This window comes from Sodiomyces alkalinus (genome assembly GCF_003711515.1).
Source record: "Sodiomyces alkalinus F11 unplaced genomic scaffold SODALscaffold_1, whole genome shotgun sequence".
In the NCBI taxonomy this organism is placed as follows: Eukaryota; Fungi; Ascomycota; class Sordariomycetes; order Glomerellales; family Plectosphaerellaceae; genus Sodiomyces; species Sodiomyces alkalinus.
Window position 1 is genome coordinate 1,745,243 of NW_021167079.1, and position 19,930 is coordinate 1,765,172.

Consider the following 19,930-nt stretch of genomic DNA (forward strand, 5'->3'; position numbering starts at 1 on the left):
AGAGCCCCCGACAGGAGGCCCAGAGCCACAAGGAATAGAGGGGACAACATGATGGCAATGTGATAGATAGCGTTAAGGACTCGGCAAACCACGAAAAGACACAATGATTGGCTCTGTCGTTCTACGGTAAAGGGGGGATATGAGAGGCTTTATTTACATGGTTTTGGAGTGAACGTTCACAGAATCACCGCTCATGCCGTGTAAGCCCCAGTGTCAACACTGCCACTGTCAGAACCGTAGAAATAAATTACATGCATGTCCCGGTGCCAGTCCACGCGGGGATGAATCGGGTACCGGTATTAATTGATATTAATTCGTATATTGTCTGGTAGGGTCGCCGATGCTACGTCCCCCACATCCCTTGACCCGAAGTCCGGATGAAGCTGCAGGACGGTGAAATAGAAATGCACGTATCGTTTCCATTGCTTTGCTCAACTTCCTGGCCCCGAAATATCCCAGAGGGAAAAGAAACCTACGCCGTCCATAGCAGAAATATGAGCCAGTTGCCCAAATAGAGCGACACGGGGGATTCGGAGGGCTGTGATTGTATAGAATGCGGGGTTTGAGACGTTGAAGACCAAATCAGGAGTATTAACTCTCTCTCCCTCTCTCAATCAGAGCATATATGGTTCTTCCCACAAGCCTATGCTTAAGCCAGAATGCGCCACGTCCTAACTTCGTTAACCGTGGCATCGACGGACATGCAGATTCGATGAAGATGGCCCACACGCTTGTAGACTGGTCTAGAGAAGACAATCATAATTTTCCTCAGCAAGGCCGGGTTCAAGCTGTCAGAATACCGTTTGCACCGGTTTCAACGACCTTGAAGCCATCGGCGTTCCCCTTGCCCACGGCTGCACGCTCGTAGGCTTCGTCGCTTCTGTTCGAACCTGTCAGCAAACGTACTGGCTGCAAACGTACTGGCTGCAGTTTTTCACCCCCTCCCCCCCGGCAGTTGCACAGGCTTTGGGGTCCCCTCTCGACTCACCTGTCGCATAGAATGTCCAGGTCATGGTCACTCAAGATCTCCTCAGCACCAGTGTTCTTATACACCTGAGCATCCTTGAGGAGCAGCGCCTTCAACGTCTCCTCGTCGAGCTCCTCCTCCTCCTTCTTCAATTTTTGCCCCATAGTGCGGTAGCTGCCACCTTTGATGACAAGTTTCTCAAGTCGCCGCTTGGCCTCCACGCTAAGAAGCAGGTGCTCTTCGACAGTGCCCTTTGTGGCTAGCCGATACACAATGACCGGCCTGGTCTGCCCGATACGGTGGCACCGATCCTGGGCTTGAAGGTCTTGCTGCGGGTTCCAGTCCGAGTCGAAGAGGATGACCGTATCCGCAGCCGTGAGGTTGATGCCCTGCCCACCAGCTCGGGTGGCCAACAAGAACACCTTCAAGTCGGGATTCTTGTTGAACTCGTCAATCTGGAGCTGCCGGTCCTCCTGCGACACGCTGCCGTCTATCCGGCAAACGTTCAGCTTCCGCAGGGCGCAATAGTCGTGCAGTATGTCGAGCTGCGTCTTGAACTGCGAGAAGATCAAGACCTTGTGCCCTCGCTCGAACAGGGCCGGCAACAGACGGTCGAGAAGGAGCATCTTGCCCGATGCCGTAACGACGGTCTCGTCGACCTCGGCCCCGCCGGCGATGCCCCAAGGGTTGTAAAAGTTGTGGGGGCTGTTTGCAGCCAGACGCAGTTGCATCAGCGGGTTGCCCATTTTCTTCCTCGCCACTTCCATCTTGGCAAGTTCCAGGCTGTGCGTGCGTTCGACCTCTTCTGGTGTCATGCCGGGTACATGGTCGTTTTCGTTTTCGTGGGCCGTCTCCTTGGCCACCTCCTCCGCCAACTTTGCTTCAAACTCATCGTCAGAGAGCTTCTCCTCGTCGGAATCTGCCTCGGTATAACGAGCCCGTCGAGTGCTTCTGCGACTGCCTCGGGTGGACACCGGCGCCGGCGCCGGTGCCGGTGTAGAGTGGCGGCTCGACTTGGCGCTCTTCGACGGGGGTGTCTCCGATGTGGGTGGGCTCTTCCTCTTGGCCGGAGCAGAGGACTGCTTGCTGGACGACGGGGTCGACGATGGGACCGACGAGAGCGCCGATGATTCAGCCGACGATTCTGCCTTGGCCATGGGCGAGCGGCCTCTAGCCTTCTTGCCCATCATCAAGGAAAATGCATTGGGTGCTGCCAGACTCGCATCGTTGGAGTCTCCTCGAGTCTTCCGTGGACTGCTTCGGACTGGTAGTGAGATCTTTTTGGCGCCAACACCACTTTCCGCCTGCTTCGAGTCCTTAGGGGCCGCCGAGGAGGCCGCGGCCGCGGTGAGAGAAGAGAGGACCTTGTTCTGGAGATAGGCACGGCTGTCCACATTCGTGTCGGCAATGGCGTGGTAAAGATCGCGCTGTTCCTCGGTCAGTGGTGCGTACAAGATGTATTCGCGCTTCTTCGGAAGATATTTGGCCACATCGGCCTTGATTCTTCGTAGCAGCAAAGGCTGCAGAATGAGATGAATCTTCTTGACGAGTTCCTGTTTCATTCGGTCCCCGATGAACTCCTTGGTCGTTTCGGCGTCCTCCAGATCGCTAAAGTCGAACCAGGATTCGAAAGCATCCCAGTCGGTGAAGATGGTCGGAAGCAGGAAGTGTAGCAGCGACCATAGCTCCCTGAGATTGTTTTGCAAAGGGGTTCCGGTAATTAGCATCCGAGTGGCTGACGAGAAGGTCCGTAATTCTCTGAACAACTTTGAATCGAAGTTTTTCATCCTATGGCCCTCATCCTAGGCTCTGTCAGTTGATTGTTTGTGTCTGACGTGTGACTGAATGGGGAAGGGGAACTGCTGAGCACGTACAATTATGATGAAGCCCCAATTGACTCTGGAAAGAGATGCCTTTTCTCTCAGGAGAATCTCGTAAGATGTGCAGACGACGGGGAATTTCTCGGTCGGGCGTCCGCCGCTCAGGTGCCTCGCGACCTTGGTCTTCCACATCTGTGCACGTTCCTGTGGCGTTCCGTGGTACAAGATGGCAGGGATGGAAGGACACCACTTTTTGAATTCGTTGATCCAATTCGACAGAGTGCTCAGGGGTGCAACGACAAGATGAGGTCCGAGGTACTCTTCCTCGCGCAGGAGAGCAATCAAGGAGATGACTTGGACAGTCTTGCCTGTGGCTCGGGTTAGCCTTTTGCGCTTGTGAAAGAAGAGAAGGAAGCAAAGGGACTAAGACTGTACCTAAACCCATCTCGTCGGCCAAGATGCCGGACATGCCCTGCTGGCAAATTTCGTACATCCATGTGAGGCCCTCAAGTTGGTAGTCGCGCATCGTCCCGCCAACTAGAGACTTGGGTTGCTTGGCCATCTCAAGGTCATGTTCTCCAAGGGCCTTGCCATCGAAACCGCTGCCCACACGGCCCAAGACCTGCGTCTTCTTGGTGAGAATGTCGCTGAATGCGGCACTCTTCCGCAACAGGTCATCCAGCTCGCGGGCCTTTTGTTCTCTCTCGGCCTTCGTCTCCGGTTTCTTGTTCTTTCGCTTCCTTTTCAGAGCAGCCTGTCGCTTCTCTTCTTCTTTGAGATTGGCCAGGCGTGCCTTTTCTTCTTCATCGAGAATTTCTTGCTTCGCCTCGGGTGTAACGGACTGCATCGCCGGAGGAGACTCTACGGCCGACGGTGACGAATTGGGACTGATGACGGATTGAGTCCGCGACATGATCGAGTCAGTTTCGGAGGCTGAAGATAGGAGGGCCATGGTTGATTGCGGGAGAGTCGGATCTGCAACTTTGGAAGCGAAAGCTCGGATAGACAGGTTGAGGCTGTTATGGATCAATCAAAATCGCGGACAGTGGTGTGATAGAAACAAGTATTGTTCGTTGGGATTATGGGAGTCTTCGAATAATGGAATGATACATCCCCTCAGAAGAGAATATCATGCCGAAATGGAAGCGATGTGATGTGGGAGAACAGTCGGATTTGAGATCAAGGTCAGAGAACAAAGAAAATTCTCAGCTGGGGCTAAGGAGTCCGTAACAATCAGTTTGAGCGTAGGGTGACAAAAAAAAATGAAGAAAATGGAATATTACAGAAAGGCGTAAGGCATGAGCAACAATTGGTTTGAGGTCGTGGTTGCCTAAGGGAAACTGCTCGTGGGTCGCGAGGGGTTCAAGATTTCATGACGTGCCGAATCTCGAATCTCTACTGGGCAAACGCGAAGAGGATGCGTGATCACTGGATCAGACGCGGTTTGGTTACTCCTGTGGCTTGAACGCGTTTCATCTGGCCAATAGGATACTCCCAAAAACTGCACCAACGCCACATAGAGTGGCGTAAGTCACGAGGTTTTCCCATCAGTGGCAGTTAATCCCCAGTTAATCCCGGGCGGCCACTCAGGGCAGAATGGCGGGGCACGATCCAGCTACCCCGCTACCTTCGAATACACAAGAGAAGGGAAATTTCCTTCAGACATCATCAACGTCGACCTTGACTTCTCCACATCAAGAACAGACAACCAAAACCTGCCTATCGCTCCCTCATACGATTCAGCCTTTGCGCATTGTCTCTTCAACAAACCGCCAAGCTGCTGCCCATCAGGTCCATAGTCCGCCCGAACCTCCTTCGGAGCATCACCACCGCCACCACCACCACCGCTGCCGCCGCCGTCATCAAGATGCAGCCCGTCTCTGCCCAGACCTACACTCCCACCGAGGAGGTCGAGATCCAGCAGTGGCTCACCACCGCCTCGCGCGTCGAGGAGCACGCCAAGGCCAACTCTGCCGACGACGCCCAGCTCCGTCCCATCCTCGACACCGTCAACTCCCACCTCAGCACCCGCACCACCCTCCTCGGCAACAAGCCCAGCCGCGCCGACACCGCCCTCTATGCTGCCGTCCGACCCCTAGTGGCCTGCTGGTCTGCGGACCAACGTACCGGCCAGAACGGCTACCCGCACATCGTCCGCCATCTCGACTTCGTCCAGAACACGCCCGCCGCCTTCGACCTCGCCGTCTCGGACCCGGACAAGATCGCCGTGGACCTGGACGACGTCCGCTACGTCAAGCCCCCCGTCGACGCCAAGGCCGAGAAGGAGCGTCTCAAGAAGGAGAAGGAGAAGGCTGCTGCTGCTGTCGACGGCGAGCCAGCTGCCCTCCCCGATCGCACCAAGGAGAAGAGGGAGAACAACAACAACAACAACAACAACAACAACAACAACAACAACAACAACAAGGCCCCTCAGGCGGGCGCGGCCGCAGCCCAAGGCAACAACAACGCCAAACCAAAGAAGGAAAAGAAAGAAAAAGCCCCCAAGCAGCCCAAGGCCCCCGCCGCCGCCGCCGCCGCCGCACCCCTCTCCCCCTCCCTCATCGACCTGCGCGTCGGCCACATCCTCAAGGCCGTCAAGCACCCGGAAGCCGACTCCCTCTACGTCTCGACCATCGCCATGGGCGACCCAGCCGGCGACGACACCACTGAGTACGAGGGCCAGGTCTGCCGCACCGTCTGCTCGGGCCTCAACGGCCTGATCCCGCTCGAGGACATGCAGGACCGCAAGGTCGTCGTCGTGTGCAACCTGAAGCCCGTCAAGATGCGCGGCATCAAGTCGTCCGCCATGGTCCTCGCCGCGTCGCCCCGCCTCCGGGAGGGCGAGGCCGACGACCACAAGGGCCCCGTCGAGCTGGTCACCCCGCCTGCCGACGCCAAGGCCGGCGACCGCGTCTTCTTCGACGGCTGGAAGGGCGAGCCCGAGGGCGTGCTGAACCCCAAGAAGAAGGTGTGGGAGACCATCCAGCCGGGCTTCACGACCACCGAGGACCTTTCTGTTGCTTTTGATGCCGCCGTCGTCAAGGACCTGGGCAAGGAGGGTGTGGGGAAACTGGTGACCGAGGCGGGTGGCGTCTGCACCGTTCCCTCGCTCAAAGGTGCCGTGGTTCGGTAAAAGTTTAGGGTCAATGGAAGCGGAATTATGTGGATGGCCTGACTGACCTCGCAAAAGAAGGAAGGCTAGACGTCCCTCAACTAGACGCATTTTAGAAAGTCACGAACCAAAATCCAGACCATATGTGCCCGTCTCTATCACATCACCATCCCACAAGATTGTCCGCTCGGCCACCGAAGAAATTCTTCAAACTTGTATGAATCTTTTATCGTCCTTGAAAACAAGGCTATGTATGATACAGCATCTGGCTCCCTAAATAAGACCAGATGGCCTAATATGTAGTATAGTATACAAACAATGTACAACTCCTCCTCGAGCTGAATCCATCCTCCGAATCTCGCCCGAGGTTCTTTTCTTTTCTTTTCTTTTTGTGTTGTACAAATCGCCAGCATAGAAATATAAATATGCTCTGTGCCTATCCAACGCCAGCCTGTGTATCCCCCACCAACATGCAACCAACGCCTCAATATAGGCAGAAAGGCACAGGGCAATCCAGACAAGCCCTTCTGCCCCCGGTAGTATGCTCCCCAGAATCATGAAATCAACATGCAACATGCTAGTCCTTGCTCACATCCAACTCTCACTTTGACATGTCTTCCCAACATGGAAGCGGGTTTACGAGAAGAAGTACTCGCTCTTCCGTAGACGTTGCACGTCAAAGTCGCCCTTCGCAGGGATCGCCGGGAACGACAGCGGCAGCCAGATCTGTATCGTCTTGGTCGCAGCCTTCTTCTTCGTTCCGGTCGCGTTGACGACGTTGTCGAAATGCGACCGCTTCAGCTTCTCCAGCACCCCGGAAAGCCGCGCGCTTTCCGCGTCGCCTTCGCCGGCCGACTCATCGGCGGCGACCGCGTCGTGGTCGTCCAGCATGCCGTCCTCTTCGTCCACTACCTCTGCGGCAAACCCGCTCGCCTCGGCAGCGGCGGCGGCTTCTTCCTCGGCCTTGATGGCTTCGATCGAGTTGGCCCCCTCGGGTATGTCGCCCAGACGGATCTCCTGCATGTCCTCGGGCTCGGCAAGGGCATCCGCCGCCGACATGTCCTCGAAGATGCTCGCGGGCGTGACCATCTGGCGTCCGCGTTCGACCTCCGCGCGGTCCTGCGACTTGAGCAGGCGCTGTCGCTCGTATTCCGCAAGCAGCTCGTCCTTGGTCGACCACCTGGCCTTCTTGCGCCACGCCGAGATCCTCTTCTCCACCTCGGTGCCCTGGTTGACCTTGGCCAGGTAGATGGAGCCCTTGTAGCGGGCCTCGAATTCGGCGGCGAGCCGGCCAATGACGTCCTCCTCGTGGATCCGCACAAAGGCGTCGCGGAGGACGGCGTTCATGGCGTCGACGTTGGCAGCGTGGGTCCAGAACGAGTCGTGGACGGCCGCGAACTCGAGGCCGAGGTCGTGGCACTCTAGGGCCGACAGGAGCATGTGCGTGGCGTCCAGCGAGTGGATGAAGTTGGGCGGGAAAGCCTGGAGCTGCTTCTTCCGGTTGACGGGGTCAGACCGCTCGGGCACCGTCAAGGTCAGGTCCTGCAGCGAAGTCTTGATCACGCGGGTGCCGCTCTTTCGGTACGGCTGTGCCACGGGCATCTTGAGGGGCGTCGTCCATACAATGGTGGCCCGGAACTGGGCCAGCAGATCGTCCGTCGTATCTTTCTTCTCGTTGATCTTGAATTTCTTCACTTTGGACGAGTTCGGGATGATGCCTGTGCTGGCGATGCGCTCGAGCTGCTCGGCGGAGAGCGCCCGGCAGACCCGGCCGCCGATCTCGCCCAGCCAGTACTGGATGTCGTGAGCGCCTCGGAACATGGACGACAGCGCCTTGAAGATGAGCGACGCAATGTAGGAAGCGAGGACGATGGCGCTGAAGCCGCTCTCCTGGGGCAAGTTCGGGTACAACGCGTCGAGCTGCTTGCACACCTGCTTCTTGGCACCCTGGAAGGTGACGCCGTACACGTTGGTCATGACGGTCTGCTTGACCACCTTTCGCGTGATCTTGCCATTGACCGCCAAAGCAAAGGGGTGACCCGCCTCGACATCCTTGGCGATGTATCCCTTGACGATGTCGGCGACGGCCGAGTAGACATCGGCAGGCTTGTCGCCGGGCTCCAGGTTGACCTGACGAGCGCCCCAGGAGTCGCCTCCGAGAGCGGCGTAGTGTTGCAGGCCGTTACAGGTTCCGTCCTGGTGAACAGGGAGGTGCGACACGAAGTTGGCGGGATCCGGCGACTCCAGGGCAGCCTTCAGCTCGAAGCAGGTGGCAAGGCATTGCCACGGGTCCTCGGCTTGCAGCCACCAGCGGTTGCCGGTGAGCGGCTTCGTGGCCGAGTCGAAGATGTTGACCACGTTGTCCATGGCGAACGATTCCCTTTCCTTCAAGCTGGCCTTGTCGAAGCCGTACACGTTGGCGAGGTGGACCTTCAACCACTTCAGTCCGTGTTCTCCCAGTTCCTTTCCCTTGGCGAATCGAAGCAGGCCTCGGACGTGGTCCGCACCCATGTGGTTGAGGTAGGTGGGCAAGGGATAGGCGCGACCTCGGAAGTCGATATTGTGGGGGAAATAGAACGTCTGATTCCTGAAGGCCCGAGCAATCTCGAGTTGGAAGTTGATGAAGCACCGCACAGAGTGCAGACCACCCCGCTCGTTCTCGGCGGCCTTGACCGCACGGATCCAGTTCCGGCGTTCCGTCGGGTCCGCCGAGGAAAGGGGTTCGGTTGGGATGGGAATATCCGGGTTCAGCGCCGGAATGTTGGCGACGGGTTCGCCGCTATTCCAAACCTCCAGCATGACGTTGAAAACGGAGGTGTTGATGCGCCAGCCCGTCTTCCCCAACACATCCAAGCCCTTGAAAACTTGGTCCATGTCGCCGCGGCCGATGGCTGCCTCGGTGTAGATGCGCTGGTCCTTATCGCCGTGCTTGATGCGGACCAAGTTGGCGGAGCTCTCGAGGAAGCCGCCCTTGTCGAATTTCGACCAGGGCTCCGGTTCGACCACCATGGGAAGATGTTTCGCCAGGAAGTCGCCTTGCGGCTCGCGCTTCATGATGGTGACGAGCTCCTTATTGAGAAGCACCATGCCGATCTTCTTGCCCCTCCGGAGTTGGGTGGCGTGGGAGAAGGCGGGCTGGTACTGGCTGATGAGCGTCTTGGTGTCCGGGTGCTCCTTGACGACCTTGATGCGGGCGGTGTCGATGAGGGCCGAGAGCAGGGCGGCTCCCACCCTTGCCTTGACGGCGACAGGCCACGGCGTGTCGGGTGCGGGATCGGTCTGTTTGGTGGCGGTTTCCGGGGCCACCTGACTCTCCGGGCCGAGCTCGGCGCGGGCGGCATCGAGCTTCTTGGACGACTTGCCGGGAACGTGAACGACGCGGCGCTTCTTCGATTTGAATTTGGATGTTCGCAGCATGGCTTGCGACTGGATGTCCTCCTCTGCAAGCTTGGCCAGACTGCTGATGGCGGAGGAGAGGGCGATTCCCCTGTCGATGCCGGCCATAGTGGTGGCGCTCAGCGTACCCAGGATGGTGACGGCAGCCAGTCTGGTGGGGGTTGACATGCGAAGGAAGGGCCCGTATAGACAGCGGTCGTAGTCCTCGGGCGTCTTCTTGGGCTTGGCCTCAGCTTCTTCTACCTTTTGCATTTCTTCGGTGAGACGTGCTTCCAAGGCCAGCTGCCAATCGTACAAACGGGAATTCAGAGAGGCGCTGGACACGGATGAGTTCAAGCCCATTTTCTTCAACGACTCGTTCTCCTCTCGCCAGCGTTCCACGGCGGCGTCAATGCAATCACGCTCCAGCCTAGCCTGGATTTCCCTCTGTTGCTCCCGGCTAAGTGTCGAGATGTCGCAGTCCTGAGGCATCTTGTCGAAGAGTGTGAGGGTTTGTTTCAACGTTTTCAAGCCAAAGCCCTTCTGCGGTGTGGCGAGAACTTCGGGAACATTGTCCTCGGACGTATTCTTTGTGCTTGTTGTGTTTGCAGTCGAGGCATCCTGGACCTCATCTGCGGGGATGTCGGATGTTGCAGGGGTTGTATCAGGAGCCAGGTTGTAGGTGGGACAGATGTCGGTGATGACAGCAAGATCCTGGTCATTCAAGATGTCGGCCATAGAAAGGACACGCAGTCCAGCGTCTCCTGGAGCCATGCTCATGTAGCGCGTGACGAGACGGTCCAACCTGTCGGGTTGATGCTCGGAGAGCAGGGAAGCCTTCAACATGCAGGCGACAGTTTCGGCTGTCTGGGGCAAGCCCTTGCTCCTGACGAAGAGCTCGTACCACTTGTGAAGTTCCTCCGCTCTCCTCTTGTCCGGATGCAGTCGCAACTGCTCCAGCGAAGCACGCAGGTATCGGTTACCCAGGAGGATCAGATCGTGGCCCGGGATCTCGTCGATCGTCCCAAGGCGCTTCAAGACCAGGGCGGCCCGGTCTAGGTTGGCGATCCTCAGACAGGCGTCAAAGATGGCAATCATCTCGTCGACATCCCCGGGGATGCCGTGCGGATTTGTACGTGCTCGGGGGATAGGCGAAGAGGGTTCTTGGACCATAAGAGGCGCCGATGGGTCGATGGGGCGCAAATCATGATGCCGTGGGAGGGAGGTGATCGGCTGGTATTGTGGCAGGATGGACGACTTGAGAGTATCGTAAGAGGTTACATGGTAAAGGTGCGCATCGTCCATGGCTGTGGCAAGAGTGCGGGCATTAGAAGGGCTTGCAGGAGAGCCGAAGCTTCTCCTCCTCCTGGAAGGCCCAAGCTGGGTGTGGGTGACAAGACATTTGCGGCAGACTTGACTAGGCAAAGACGCCAGGGACGGGGTCCTTGCGACTGGTCTGGAGAGGCGGGAGATGGATGCATGTTGGAGAGAGAAGTTCCTTCGGCCGGGTCGTAGGAGCATGTTTGCTAGGCGAGACAGACTGTTCGTCTTGTGTTCGTCTCACGCGACAGGCGTCGGAGGGGACGGATCAGACTCCAGGGGGAGCTGGAGGATAAGACGACGATCTCAAAATACAATCAAATACATGTGGCTAAAAGGAAAGAATGAAGAATTAAGATGGATAGGTATGGATAAAGAGAGAGAGGGGGAAGAATTAGAGTCGATGGGAGTAGGTAGTGGATAGAATTTGGGAGAGAAAGTGGAAGCACGAAGTGAAGGACCTGGAAGGACATCGCGAGAAGGCGAGTCGAGGCGTCGAATCTGTGCAGCAAAAGCAATGGGCAAAAAATTTCGGGGGACCTCCTGGATCCACCTTTTACCACCAATAGGATGTGAGGGGAGAACGCCTGACATGCTACCCGTTTAATTAAGGTCACGTGGTCTCGCGCTTGTCAGACTTTGGCCCCAAGGGCTGCCAGGTGATGGGGCCTGTTAAGATACTTGTCGAATGTACTTCGTATGGGATCCACTCACTCCCCCGAGACGTGCAGCATCCAATTGGGTCAATTGGTAGAGTGGAGTCGAGTGCGAAGAAAGCTCGACGTTGATCGAGTAATCTAGAAGTTCCAGCCTTCATATACATCAACCTTCCCACGAACTTGATTTCGTCCTGCCGCTCTCTGTGGCTCACAAACATGGCTTCAAGACCGGTTACATCAGCCTTCAGCTGCCTTCAATGCCGGACTTCGGTATTGAGGGCCTTCACATCCACTGCGTCTCCAGCAGCCACCGCTCTTCAGTCCCCCCGTCGCATCGGCCGCACAATACAGAGGTCCGACTTCGCCCAGCCACGACAGTATATAACCACAAATACGACGACCAAAAGGCCAGCTGTGGATGAAGTCAAAGAAGACAAAGAGGATGGACAAGACTCCCAGGCAGTGCCGCAAAAGACCGTCGATTCGACCGCCGAATCCCCATCGGAAAACAAAGAAGGCGACACGCCTTGGTATCTCCAGGTCGAGGCGCCTCTCCATGCCCCTATCGACCATGCCGCCAGCCTCCCCGATATCCCCGAAGGCTCCCCGCCCCTCGTCGAACCGTTGGTCAAATTTGTCTATGAAGAGATGGGTCTGGATGACCTAAATCTGCTCGACCTGCGCTCCCTCGATCCTCCTCCGGCCTTGGGCCCAAACCTCCTCATGCTCTTCGGCACAGCCCGCAGCGAACGTCACCTGCACGTCTCCTCGTCCCGCCTCGTCAAGTGGCTCCGAAACGAACACCGCGTCGAGGCCAGCGCCGATGGTCTCATCAGCCCCGGCGACCTCCGCACCAAGCTACGCCGTTTGCGCAGGAAGGCGAAGCTCCTCGGAACGAACGCCGTGGTCACCGGTGGCGACGACGGCATCACGACCGGTTGGATCTGCGTCAACCTGGGCACCATCGACCTACACAGTGACGAAGCCGCCCACTTCGACGATGACGGGCGCATGTCAGGTTTCGGCGCTCCCGTGCTCGGCACTACGATCGTCATCCAGGTCATGACCGAGTCCAGGCGTGCCGAGCTGAATCTGGAGGAGTTGTGGAGCAAACAGCTCCGGAAGAGCAAGGAGGTCGAGGAGATCCGTCTGCAGTCCGAGCAAAGGGAGTTTCACCGCAAATTCGGAAAGCTGTTTAACACGTCCAAACCCAAGACATCTGCGTCGTCGCCAGCTCGATCCCAGCAGACACGATTCTTCTCTACCTCTGGAACCGTGCGCCGTCCCCTCGCTCCCCTCACGGCACGCACACAGCCCATCGAATCCGAGGCGGGAGTCCAACCAGAGGCCGCACCCGAACCCGGCACATCTACGACCTTCGACGAAGCCCGCACCCGCATCCGCGAAATCCAGCTAGGAGGAGCCGACTCCACCCCGGAAGAGGCAACCGCCCTCCTCAGCGCCATCTTCCGCTCCTCCCCGCGCGACCAAGACCTCCCCCCCACGCACGCCGCCCTCGCCGTCTCCCTTCTCCAAACCATGCACGAGCGCGGCCTCCCGCTCCTCACCCACGACACCCTCGTCACCATCATCGAAGCCCTCCTGACCTCAGGCGCCCACGGTCCCCGGGCCACCCAAGTGCAGACCAACCTCGAACACCTCCTCACCCGCGCCGTGCCCGCCCCGCCGCCCGACACCGCCCTCCTGCGCCTGCTGGACGCCTACTTCCGCCGCAACGACAGCGACCGCTTCTGGCGCCTGGCCTGGCGTCTCCGCCCGCAGCGCGCCGCCCCGCGCGGGCCCGTCCTGTACGAGTACGTCCTCCGCCGCGCCGCCTCTACCGCCAACCCCGCGTGGTGCGCCGACGCCCTGCGCGTGTGCGTCCCCGAGATGCCGAATGAGGACCCTCCTGTCCGGCCCGTCGGCGCGGTCTGGGATGCCCTGCGTGCTTGCCTCCGCGTCGCTGACCCGGGTGCCGAGGAACTTGCGTCCGCCACCTCGGCTGCTGTGGCGAGGAACCCGGAGGACCCGGAGCTGAAACGGCGTGCCAATGGCGAGTTTGTCAGGATGTACCGGCAGCTCAATGCTTGGAGGAAGCAGACGATTGGTGTGTAATGCTAGGGTCTGGAAGGTTGACCAGGAAATGTTTTGTACAAAATGGAGAATAGAGAAGCTGAATAGTTGACTGGATCCGTGGCTGTATGATAGAATTGGCAGCATGTTGGTGTACAATGCTTTGTAAGTTAAAAAGAAACAAAAAGTCGAACGGAGCACCAATATCCGAGAATATATGCAGAGCACCACGGGGCATCATCTCAACGAATTCCAAGCTTCAAGGGAATTAATATTCACACACTCGTAGAATCACATCCAGGCAGCCCTTTGCCAACGCATATGCAACAATGTATCCAGGAACCCCATGTTTGATATCGCTAACACTAGCTAAGCAGTAACACAGATGAGAAAGCAGGGAAACCCAGCGTCCTGTCCTACAGCTTACAGCCTACAGCCTACAGCTCACCAACAAACTAACGTCTCGCTCTTTCGTCTGCTACGCCAACCCAACCATTACCCCTGACCGGAATAGGAACGCTTGCGAAAAAGGGCCGCTGTATCGACCAACGCCTGCCACACCAAACAGACCCTCGTCACAAATTCGGCTCGGGTCATGTACGGCACTATGTCCTCCTCCCGCCCTATTCTCCATGCTCTCGTCACTTTTTCGTTTTTGGCTGCTTTTCTCCCACAGATCCTCCTCCAGCTTCCCCCCGCACAAAGTAAAAAAAGAAAAAAAGAAGTCGCAAAGGCTGAGAAACTTGCAGTCAGGTCCATCTCATAGCGTCGTGGCCCCATTCACATAGTCGCATGTGTTTTAAAGTACACCGCTCCGCTCCGTTCCCTTATCCACTATCGGAGGGGCCCCATGCACGGACCATGTCATTTTTGGTCTGGGAGTACGTGGCATCTTTTTTTATTTTTTTGATCACCAAAAGACGCAAGACGCCTCCGGATGCGGGAGTCGATCCTGCGAAAGCCACCCTAAGAGGTCTTCTTGGGGGCCGAAGCACCGCTCAGGTAACGGTTGATGTCGGTATGGACGTAGAACTGACGAGCGCCATTCTTGATGCCTTCCCAGACCTGGCGCGCCTGAGGCGGGGTGCCCTGGTTGCCGATGGCCGAATCGACGCGGGCCTCAAGCTCGGCCACGCTGTTCTGCACGTGCGAGCTCTGGGCGTACCGGGCGCGGACGAAGGCGGTGTACAGGGCGATCAGGATCCAGGAGCGGCGCTTGAACAGGAGGGCGGAGACGAAGACGCGGAGCCAGAGGGCGAGCTCGAGCTTCGCGACGATGGACATGGAAGAGTCGTAGTACTGCTTGACGAAAGCGCCGATCCTCTCGGCGATGGGGTTCGGGGCATATTGCGGCTTTCCGTTGGGGGAGGCGCCCGCTGCTGCGGGGACGGGCTTGGGAGGGCTAAGGGTGGGAATCAGGTTGGCGCGAGAGTAGGTGGCCACATGGAAGATCGAGTAGATGGTATAGGGCAGCAGAGCAAGAGGGTACTGAGGGAAGAGAAGCCACACAAGAGCCATTCCTAAAAGTGAAAGAGGCGGTCAGATAGGTTCTTGAAAGGCGAGGGAGCAAGGAAAGGAGGAAAAGCAACTCACCAAGGTACTGGACGTTCTCGTCACCCATGATGGTGAGAGGATGGGCGAGATTCTTGGCGCCGGCACGAGCTCGTGCCCTCCAAGTCTTGTAAACGACAATGCCATAGGTGACGGCCGCGGCGAAAAAGGCAGTTCGGTAGGATAATTTGGCTATGCCTGAATAGTAGTTCATGCGAACCCACGATAGGAAGTAGCGGAAGGTGCAGAGGATGAGGACAAAGTGTCTGGTAGCTTGCGGTCAGCAGTGGACGCGACAGTGCGTTGGGGACAACATTTTGTGGATGATCAAGATTGTGCGTGTCGTGTCGCAGAAGCGAGACGGTCGAGGCAGAGAGGGAGGGAATCAGACATACCCAGCAAACCAACCGACTAGTCAAGGCATTCGGGTTAGCATCGAACAGGGACAGAGGAACAGAGATGCCAAACAGCCGGGATAGGGGCAAAGGAGCATACACTGCAGGGTCTGCGCAAGTTGCAGCAGCCTCTGAGACAGAGGAAGGTCGGCAGATGGAGGGGGCGCCATAGTAACGTATCGAGCGAGATATGACAGTCCAGTCGGGTTGAAGAGGACCAAGTAAATAACCCAAGAATAGCTCGAAGAGCAAGTAGGAATTTGTGCCGGCTGTTGTGAGTTGAGGCGACAATCAGGCGGGAGTTTTGCAGGCAGCACCAGAAAATAAAAAGGTGATGATGACGGTGATGGTGATGAGCGTTGAAGCCTTGTCGGGAAATCGGATATCGGGCAGGTGGCAGGAAAGTGGAAATATTCTAGCCTAGCTGAAGTGCCCGATAGACAGGGTAGACAAAATGGTGGCGGGTGCTGAGCCTGTGGAGGAGGTCGGTGAGGTCAAGGGTCGGGACGGATGTGGCTTAGCTTGGTTCTCATGCAAAATCCCTTGTGAGAAATGCGGCTGAAAGCGTGATAAAGATTCCTTCTTATGTAACAGCCGCCCAGGCCCACCTAGAGTCGACAGAATCGTCCTTGCCTGTGCGTGTTACCGAGTTTTCTTTGCGTACTCTTCTTTCGTTTGGGCTATTTTCCTCCTCGGATTCTCTTATTATGAATGCCGTCAAAGCTGAACTGGGTGGCTATTGTGAGTTGATGAAGAAGAAAACACAATAGGGAGGGGATTGTGAATAAAGCCGATAATGTTGGGACTGGAGAGAGAGAAATTCAAAACTCAAGAAGAAGACGTGGAGAGCTTGGGAAAGACCTCCTTCGTTTTGATTAAGTGTACGGGTAAGGTAGCTTTAGCTTGTTAACTGTTGCACGGAAGCGACGACGTCATTACCTTCTCTCCAATTGCCATTACGCCCCTTTGTGACCGCCGCCTTCAGTCACATTTCGTCACCACCTCGAGTCAAACCCAAGCTAGCTACCTTAGGTACCTTACCTTATCCAAGGCCCAGCCAAAGTCCGTCCTGAGGAACTCGAGCCAAGGGGTTGCACAGCGTGGTAGCCATTGGTTCAAACTGTGCTACCTGTCCTCCTGTGTACACGAAAGCACAGTGTCAATGCAAGGCATGCTACCGTTGTTGTGGACAGTGTAAGGTACGTATCCAAGTACTGTAGTTGGAGAAATGCGGGACAAGTTGGGGAAGCTACGAGAAACGTTGAGACGCTGGATGCAAAACCAACCACTCGAGCCTCGTCTTCTCCTCCACTCGCAGACCCAGGTTCTTCTCTCGAGTGTCCAATTCACAGTGAAGGTCGCAAACATGCCTTCTCAAGCTCCGCAACATCAACAGCGGCGCGAATACGTCCACCCTGCTGCCAGCCATGCCAAACGAAAGTGCGCCTATTCCAATGCCCCACGCCCGGACCTTCACCTCGCAATCACCTTCCCTTGTCGCGAGTCCAGCTTCCTCGTACTAACTCCTTTGCCTGTGCAAATCTACAGATCCTCGAGTCCCTATGCAATAGCGCCCAGCTTCGCCTTCTACTGCTTCCTCCTCGCCGGCTTAGTGTCCGCCTGGTTCGCCCCGATCCAAGACTGCGACGAGACCTTCAACTACTACGAACCCACCCACTACCTGTCCCACAGCTACGGCCTTCAGACCTGGGAATACTCCCCGACATATGCCATCCGCAGCTGGTTGTACATCGCCCTCCATGCCGTCGTGGGGAATATCCGCCGTCTCTTGCCCCGACCGACCAAGGTCGCCGAGTTCTATTTCATCCGCTACGGCCTCGCTCTGGCCTGCGCCGTTTGCCAGACCCTCCTCTACTGTGTCGTCAGCACCACCGTCAATGCCCGCATTGGATTCTTCTTCCTCCTGGCCACCGTCCTCAGCGCCGGCAACTTCCACGCCAGCACCGCCTTCCTCCCTTCCAGCTTCGCCATGTACGCCGCCATGCTCGGCGCCGCCGCCTGCATGAACTGGCGCGGAGGTGTCAAGACCGCTCAGGGCATCACTTGGTTCGCCGTCGGCGCGGTCTTCGGCTGGCCCTTCGCCGCTGCTTTGTGTATCCCTTTCGTCTTGGAGGAATTGCTTCTCGCATTCATCGGGGACCCTGAGAGCTCTATCGAGGCCATCCACCGCCTTGTGCGCGGTGTGGCGGCCAGTTTTATCCTTTTGGTATGTTCGCCTGCCCCCCCCCCCCCCCCCCCCCCCCCTTTTCTTTTCTTTTTTTTCCCTTCCTATTTCTTTTCTTCCCCAACGCGTTATATATTCCCTTCAAACTTCCGAGTACTTCGCATGTCATAAGTGCTGAGAAAGATGGCCCCAGTTGGTCGACTCGGGTGTCAACACCTTCTTCTACAGGCACATCGAGATTGTCCCCTGGAACATTGTCAAGTACAACGTGTTCGGCGACACCGGCGGTCCCGACCTCTACGGAACCGAGCCCTGGACATTCTACTTCCGTAACCTGCTCCTCAACTTCAACATCTGGTTTGTCCTCGCCCTGCTCTGCCTCCCCATCTTCCTCCTCCGCAAGATCGTGGCGCCCTCCTCGCAAGACGTCCGCTCGGGCCTGCGCCTCTTCGTCTTCATGGCTCCTTTCTACCTCTGGCTCGCCATCTTTACCCTCCAGCCCCACAAGGAGGAGCGATTCATGTATCCGGCCTACCCATTCCTCGCCCTCAACGGCGCCATTGCCCTACACATCATCCTCACCTCCCTCGGCCGTGTCAGCGCGGGCACCTTCCTCGGCAAGGTCCCCGCCCGGCTCAGAGCCCTCTCCGTCCTCGCCGTCCTCGGTTTCTCCGCCTTTGTGGCTCTCGCCCGCATCTACGGCCTAGTCACCGCGTACTCTGCGCCGCTCGAGATCTACGCCCCTCTCGCCATCCCCACATCCGCAGGCGGCGTAGGCGGACACTACGGCGACTTCGTCTGCCTCGGCAAAGAGTGGCACCGCTTCCCGTCCTCCTACTTCCTCCCCGACGACATGCACGCCAAATTCATCCGCTCCGAGTTCCGCGGCCTCCTGCCGGGCGAATTCTCCGAGGCCGGCACGGGTTTCGGCTTCTGGAGCGGCACCTGGCTGCCCACCAGCGGGATGAACGACCGCAACCAGGAGGACCCGTCCAAGTACGTCGATCTCCGCACCTGCTCCTTCCTCGTCGACACCCAGTACCCCGAACGTACCGGCGCGCTCCCGCCCAACGAACCCGACTACGTCGCCGACGAGGAGAAGTGGGCCATTGTCAAGTGCGTTCCTTTCCTCGACGCCGCCAACACCCATGTTTTGGCCCGCGCGCTTTGGGTGCCTGATTCGCCGCTTGTGCCGGAGAGGTATCAGAGGAAATGGGGCCGGCACTGTCTCTTGCGACGGAAAGGTTAGAACCTAATGATTGAAGAGGGGAAAGAAAGAATAAAAAGAAAAGGAAGAAGGAAGGAAGAAGGAATGAAACACCCTGGTATCGGACTACTATGTGGATGAAGAAAGGCGGGAGAGATACTCCGCGTGTAGACTGCTCAGCTATGCTGTACCTAGCTCCGTAGACATTTGTATAGTAGAGCCTGGGAGATAGGGCCAGGCATGGTGATAATCTGCAATGCTTCATATGCGGGTTCGTCCTGAGGGAGGAGGGAGGCCAGCTTTCAAAACAACGAAATGAAAACTGACTTTTGTAATCGTATTCCATTCATCCACAGTCCAGGTACAATATCAATATCCTGGGCCTATTCGAGGAGAATCGTAGTGAGCGCGCACCCACACATGCATTCCTTGGGATGTGGTTGGAAGGAACAGATCCGAAGTGAGGACTCGACTCTTGGAACGGAAAACACCACTTTACCTAGGCAACGGGGAAATCGTGGTCTGCGACAAGCTTGTTTTTCCATCTTAACTGATGGCACGAGGAGCAAACTCACCTACCCTGACTGTCGTCATCTTCATCAGGGACGCCTGTTGTCTGTCGAGATACTGCATGTGACTACTACCAACAGACAGATAGGCTGCGATCTGGAACTTACCATGGACGCCGTCTCTCTCATCGTCTACACGAACCAGAGAAATGGGTAGTCCAGCCACAGTCGTACGGCACTTCAGTCTGCTCATCGGTTCCTTCGTCGTGGACCGGTGTCATACGGGGGACTATGCTGCAGGTATATAAAGCTCGTGGGTAGCTTGGTGCTGGGTCTGGGGCCTGATGGTTACTCTGCAACCTCCCCTCTGGGGATATGTCAGCGTTTTAAGTGGCAGCTGTCGAGGCTTCCCTCTCGTCCTAGGAAGTTAATTGGTGTCTCCTGCACCAAGAGGGCGCAACATGCTGAAGGGTGGTTAATATCTGGAGGTTGTGGGAAAGCAAGGGCGATGGGGCGAGAACGCATCAACAAGATGTTGTTCCCTACGCCGCCAATGCGGCGAGGAAACTAGAATTGATCATGATGTCCTCCCTCAAAAACCGAAGGAGGTGAAGCCACGAGGGGTTTGGACTTGACGATAAAGGCGCACGCCATCCTGAGAAAAGACCAGTCCCAAATCCAAGTCCCAATGCAACGAGGAAAGCATACGGCCAGCCAAACATGTGACCTTACGCCCCAAAAATCCCAGTAGCTGCTC

At 57.0% G+C, this 19,930-nt stretch overlaps 7 protein-coding genes across 7 annotated transcripts; 3 read left to right on the forward strand and 4 right to left on the reverse strand.

The window, feature by feature from the left end:
- Positions 1-783: 783 nt before the first annotated feature.
- Positions 784-3,700, reverse strand: SODALDRAFT_268110 (hypothetical protein; the record flags this gene model as incomplete). The annotated part of the gene is made up of 4 exons (XM_028607592.1): positions 784-880; positions 989-2,769; positions 2,842-3,155; positions 3,223-3,700. 4 exons carry the CDS (start codon positions 3,698-3,700, stop codon positions 784-786), a joined length of 2,670 nt encoding a protein of 889 aa, XP_028470024.1.
- A 459-nt stretch (positions 3,701-4,159) lies between these two features.
- Positions 4,160-6,509, forward strand: SODALDRAFT_354343 (hypothetical protein; the record flags this gene model as incomplete). Its single annotated transcript, XM_028613714.1, has 6 exons — positions 4,160-4,243; positions 4,308-4,313; positions 4,487-5,916; positions 6,038-6,114; positions 6,238-6,266; positions 6,393-6,509. 6 exons carry the CDS (start codon positions 4,160-4,162, stop codon positions 6,507-6,509), a joined length of 1,743 nt encoding a protein of 580 aa, XP_028470025.1.
- Positions 6,090-11,035, reverse strand: SODALDRAFT_326395 (DNA-directed RNA polymerase). Its single transcript, XM_028610154.1, has one exon. The coding sequence runs from the start codon at positions 10,793-10,795 to the stop codon at positions 6,536-6,538; it is 4,260 nt and encodes a 1,419-aa protein (XP_028470026.1). The 5' UTR covers positions 10,796-11,035; the 3' UTR covers positions 6,090-6,535.
- A 379-nt stretch (positions 11,036-11,414) lies between these two features.
- Positions 11,415-13,562, forward strand: SODALDRAFT_326396 (hypothetical protein). The gene has a single exon (XM_028610155.1). It carries the CDS (start codon positions 11,470-11,472, stop codon positions 13,366-13,368), a length of 1,899 nt encoding a protein of 632 aa, XP_028470027.1. The 5' UTR covers positions 11,415-11,469; the 3' UTR covers positions 13,369-13,562.
- A 730-nt stretch (positions 13,563-14,292) lies between these two features.
- SODALDRAFT_268792 (hypothetical protein) lies at positions 14,293-15,442 on the reverse strand (the record flags this gene model as incomplete). The annotated part of the gene is made up of 4 exons (XM_028607624.1): positions 14,293-14,846; positions 14,920-15,143; positions 15,273-15,288; positions 15,373-15,442. The coding sequence occupies 4 exons, from the start codon at positions 15,440-15,442 to the stop codon at positions 14,293-14,295; spliced, it is 864 nt and encodes a 287-aa protein (XP_028470028.1).
- Positions 15,443-16,556: 1,114 nt separating this feature from the next.
- SODALDRAFT_326398 (family 22 glycosyltransferase) lies at positions 16,557-19,017 on the forward strand. Its single transcript, XM_028610156.1, has 3 exons — positions 16,557-16,712; positions 16,821-17,499; positions 17,651-19,017. Exons 1-3 carry the CDS (start codon positions 16,639-16,641, stop codon positions 18,704-18,706), a joined length of 1,809 nt encoding a protein of 602 aa, XP_028470029.1. The 5' UTR covers positions 16,557-16,638; the 3' UTR covers positions 18,707-19,017.
- A 437-nt stretch (positions 19,018-19,454) lies between these two features.
- Positions 19,455-19,925, reverse strand: SODALDRAFT_326401 (hypothetical protein). Its single transcript, XM_028610157.1, has one exon. It carries the CDS (start codon positions 19,893-19,895, stop codon positions 19,716-19,718), a length of 180 nt encoding a protein of 59 aa, XP_028470030.1. The 5' UTR covers positions 19,896-19,925; the 3' UTR covers positions 19,455-19,715.
- Positions 19,926-19,930: the final 5 nt, after the last annotated feature.

Excerpts from the sequence above, each read along its gene's own strand:
- SODALDRAFT_326396 (XM_028610155.1), top strand. The coding sequence starts at position 11,470 with ATGGCTTCAAGACCGGTTACATCAGCCTTCAGCTGCCTTCAATGCCGG.
- SODALDRAFT_326395 (XM_028610154.1), bottom strand. The coding sequence starts at position 10,795 with ATGCTCCTACGACCCGGCCGAAGGAACTTCTCTCTCCAACATGCATCC.
- SODALDRAFT_326398 (XM_028610156.1), top strand. The coding sequence starts at position 16,639 with ATGCCTTCTCAAGCTCCGCAACATCAACAGCGGCGCGAATACGTCCAC. Across the intron at positions 16,713-16,820 it reads GCCAGCCATGCCAAACGAAA|ATCCTCGAGTCCCTATGCAA; the intron begins GTGCGCCTATTC and ends GCAAATCTACAG. Across the intron at positions 17,500-17,650 it reads CGGCCAGTTTTATCCTTTTG|TTGGTCGACTCGGGTGTCAA; the intron begins GTATGTTCGCCT and ends AGATGGCCCCAG.
- SODALDRAFT_326401 (XM_028610157.1), bottom strand. The coding sequence starts at position 19,895 with ATGTTTGGCTGGCCGTATGCTTTCCTCGTTGCATTGGGACTTGGATTT.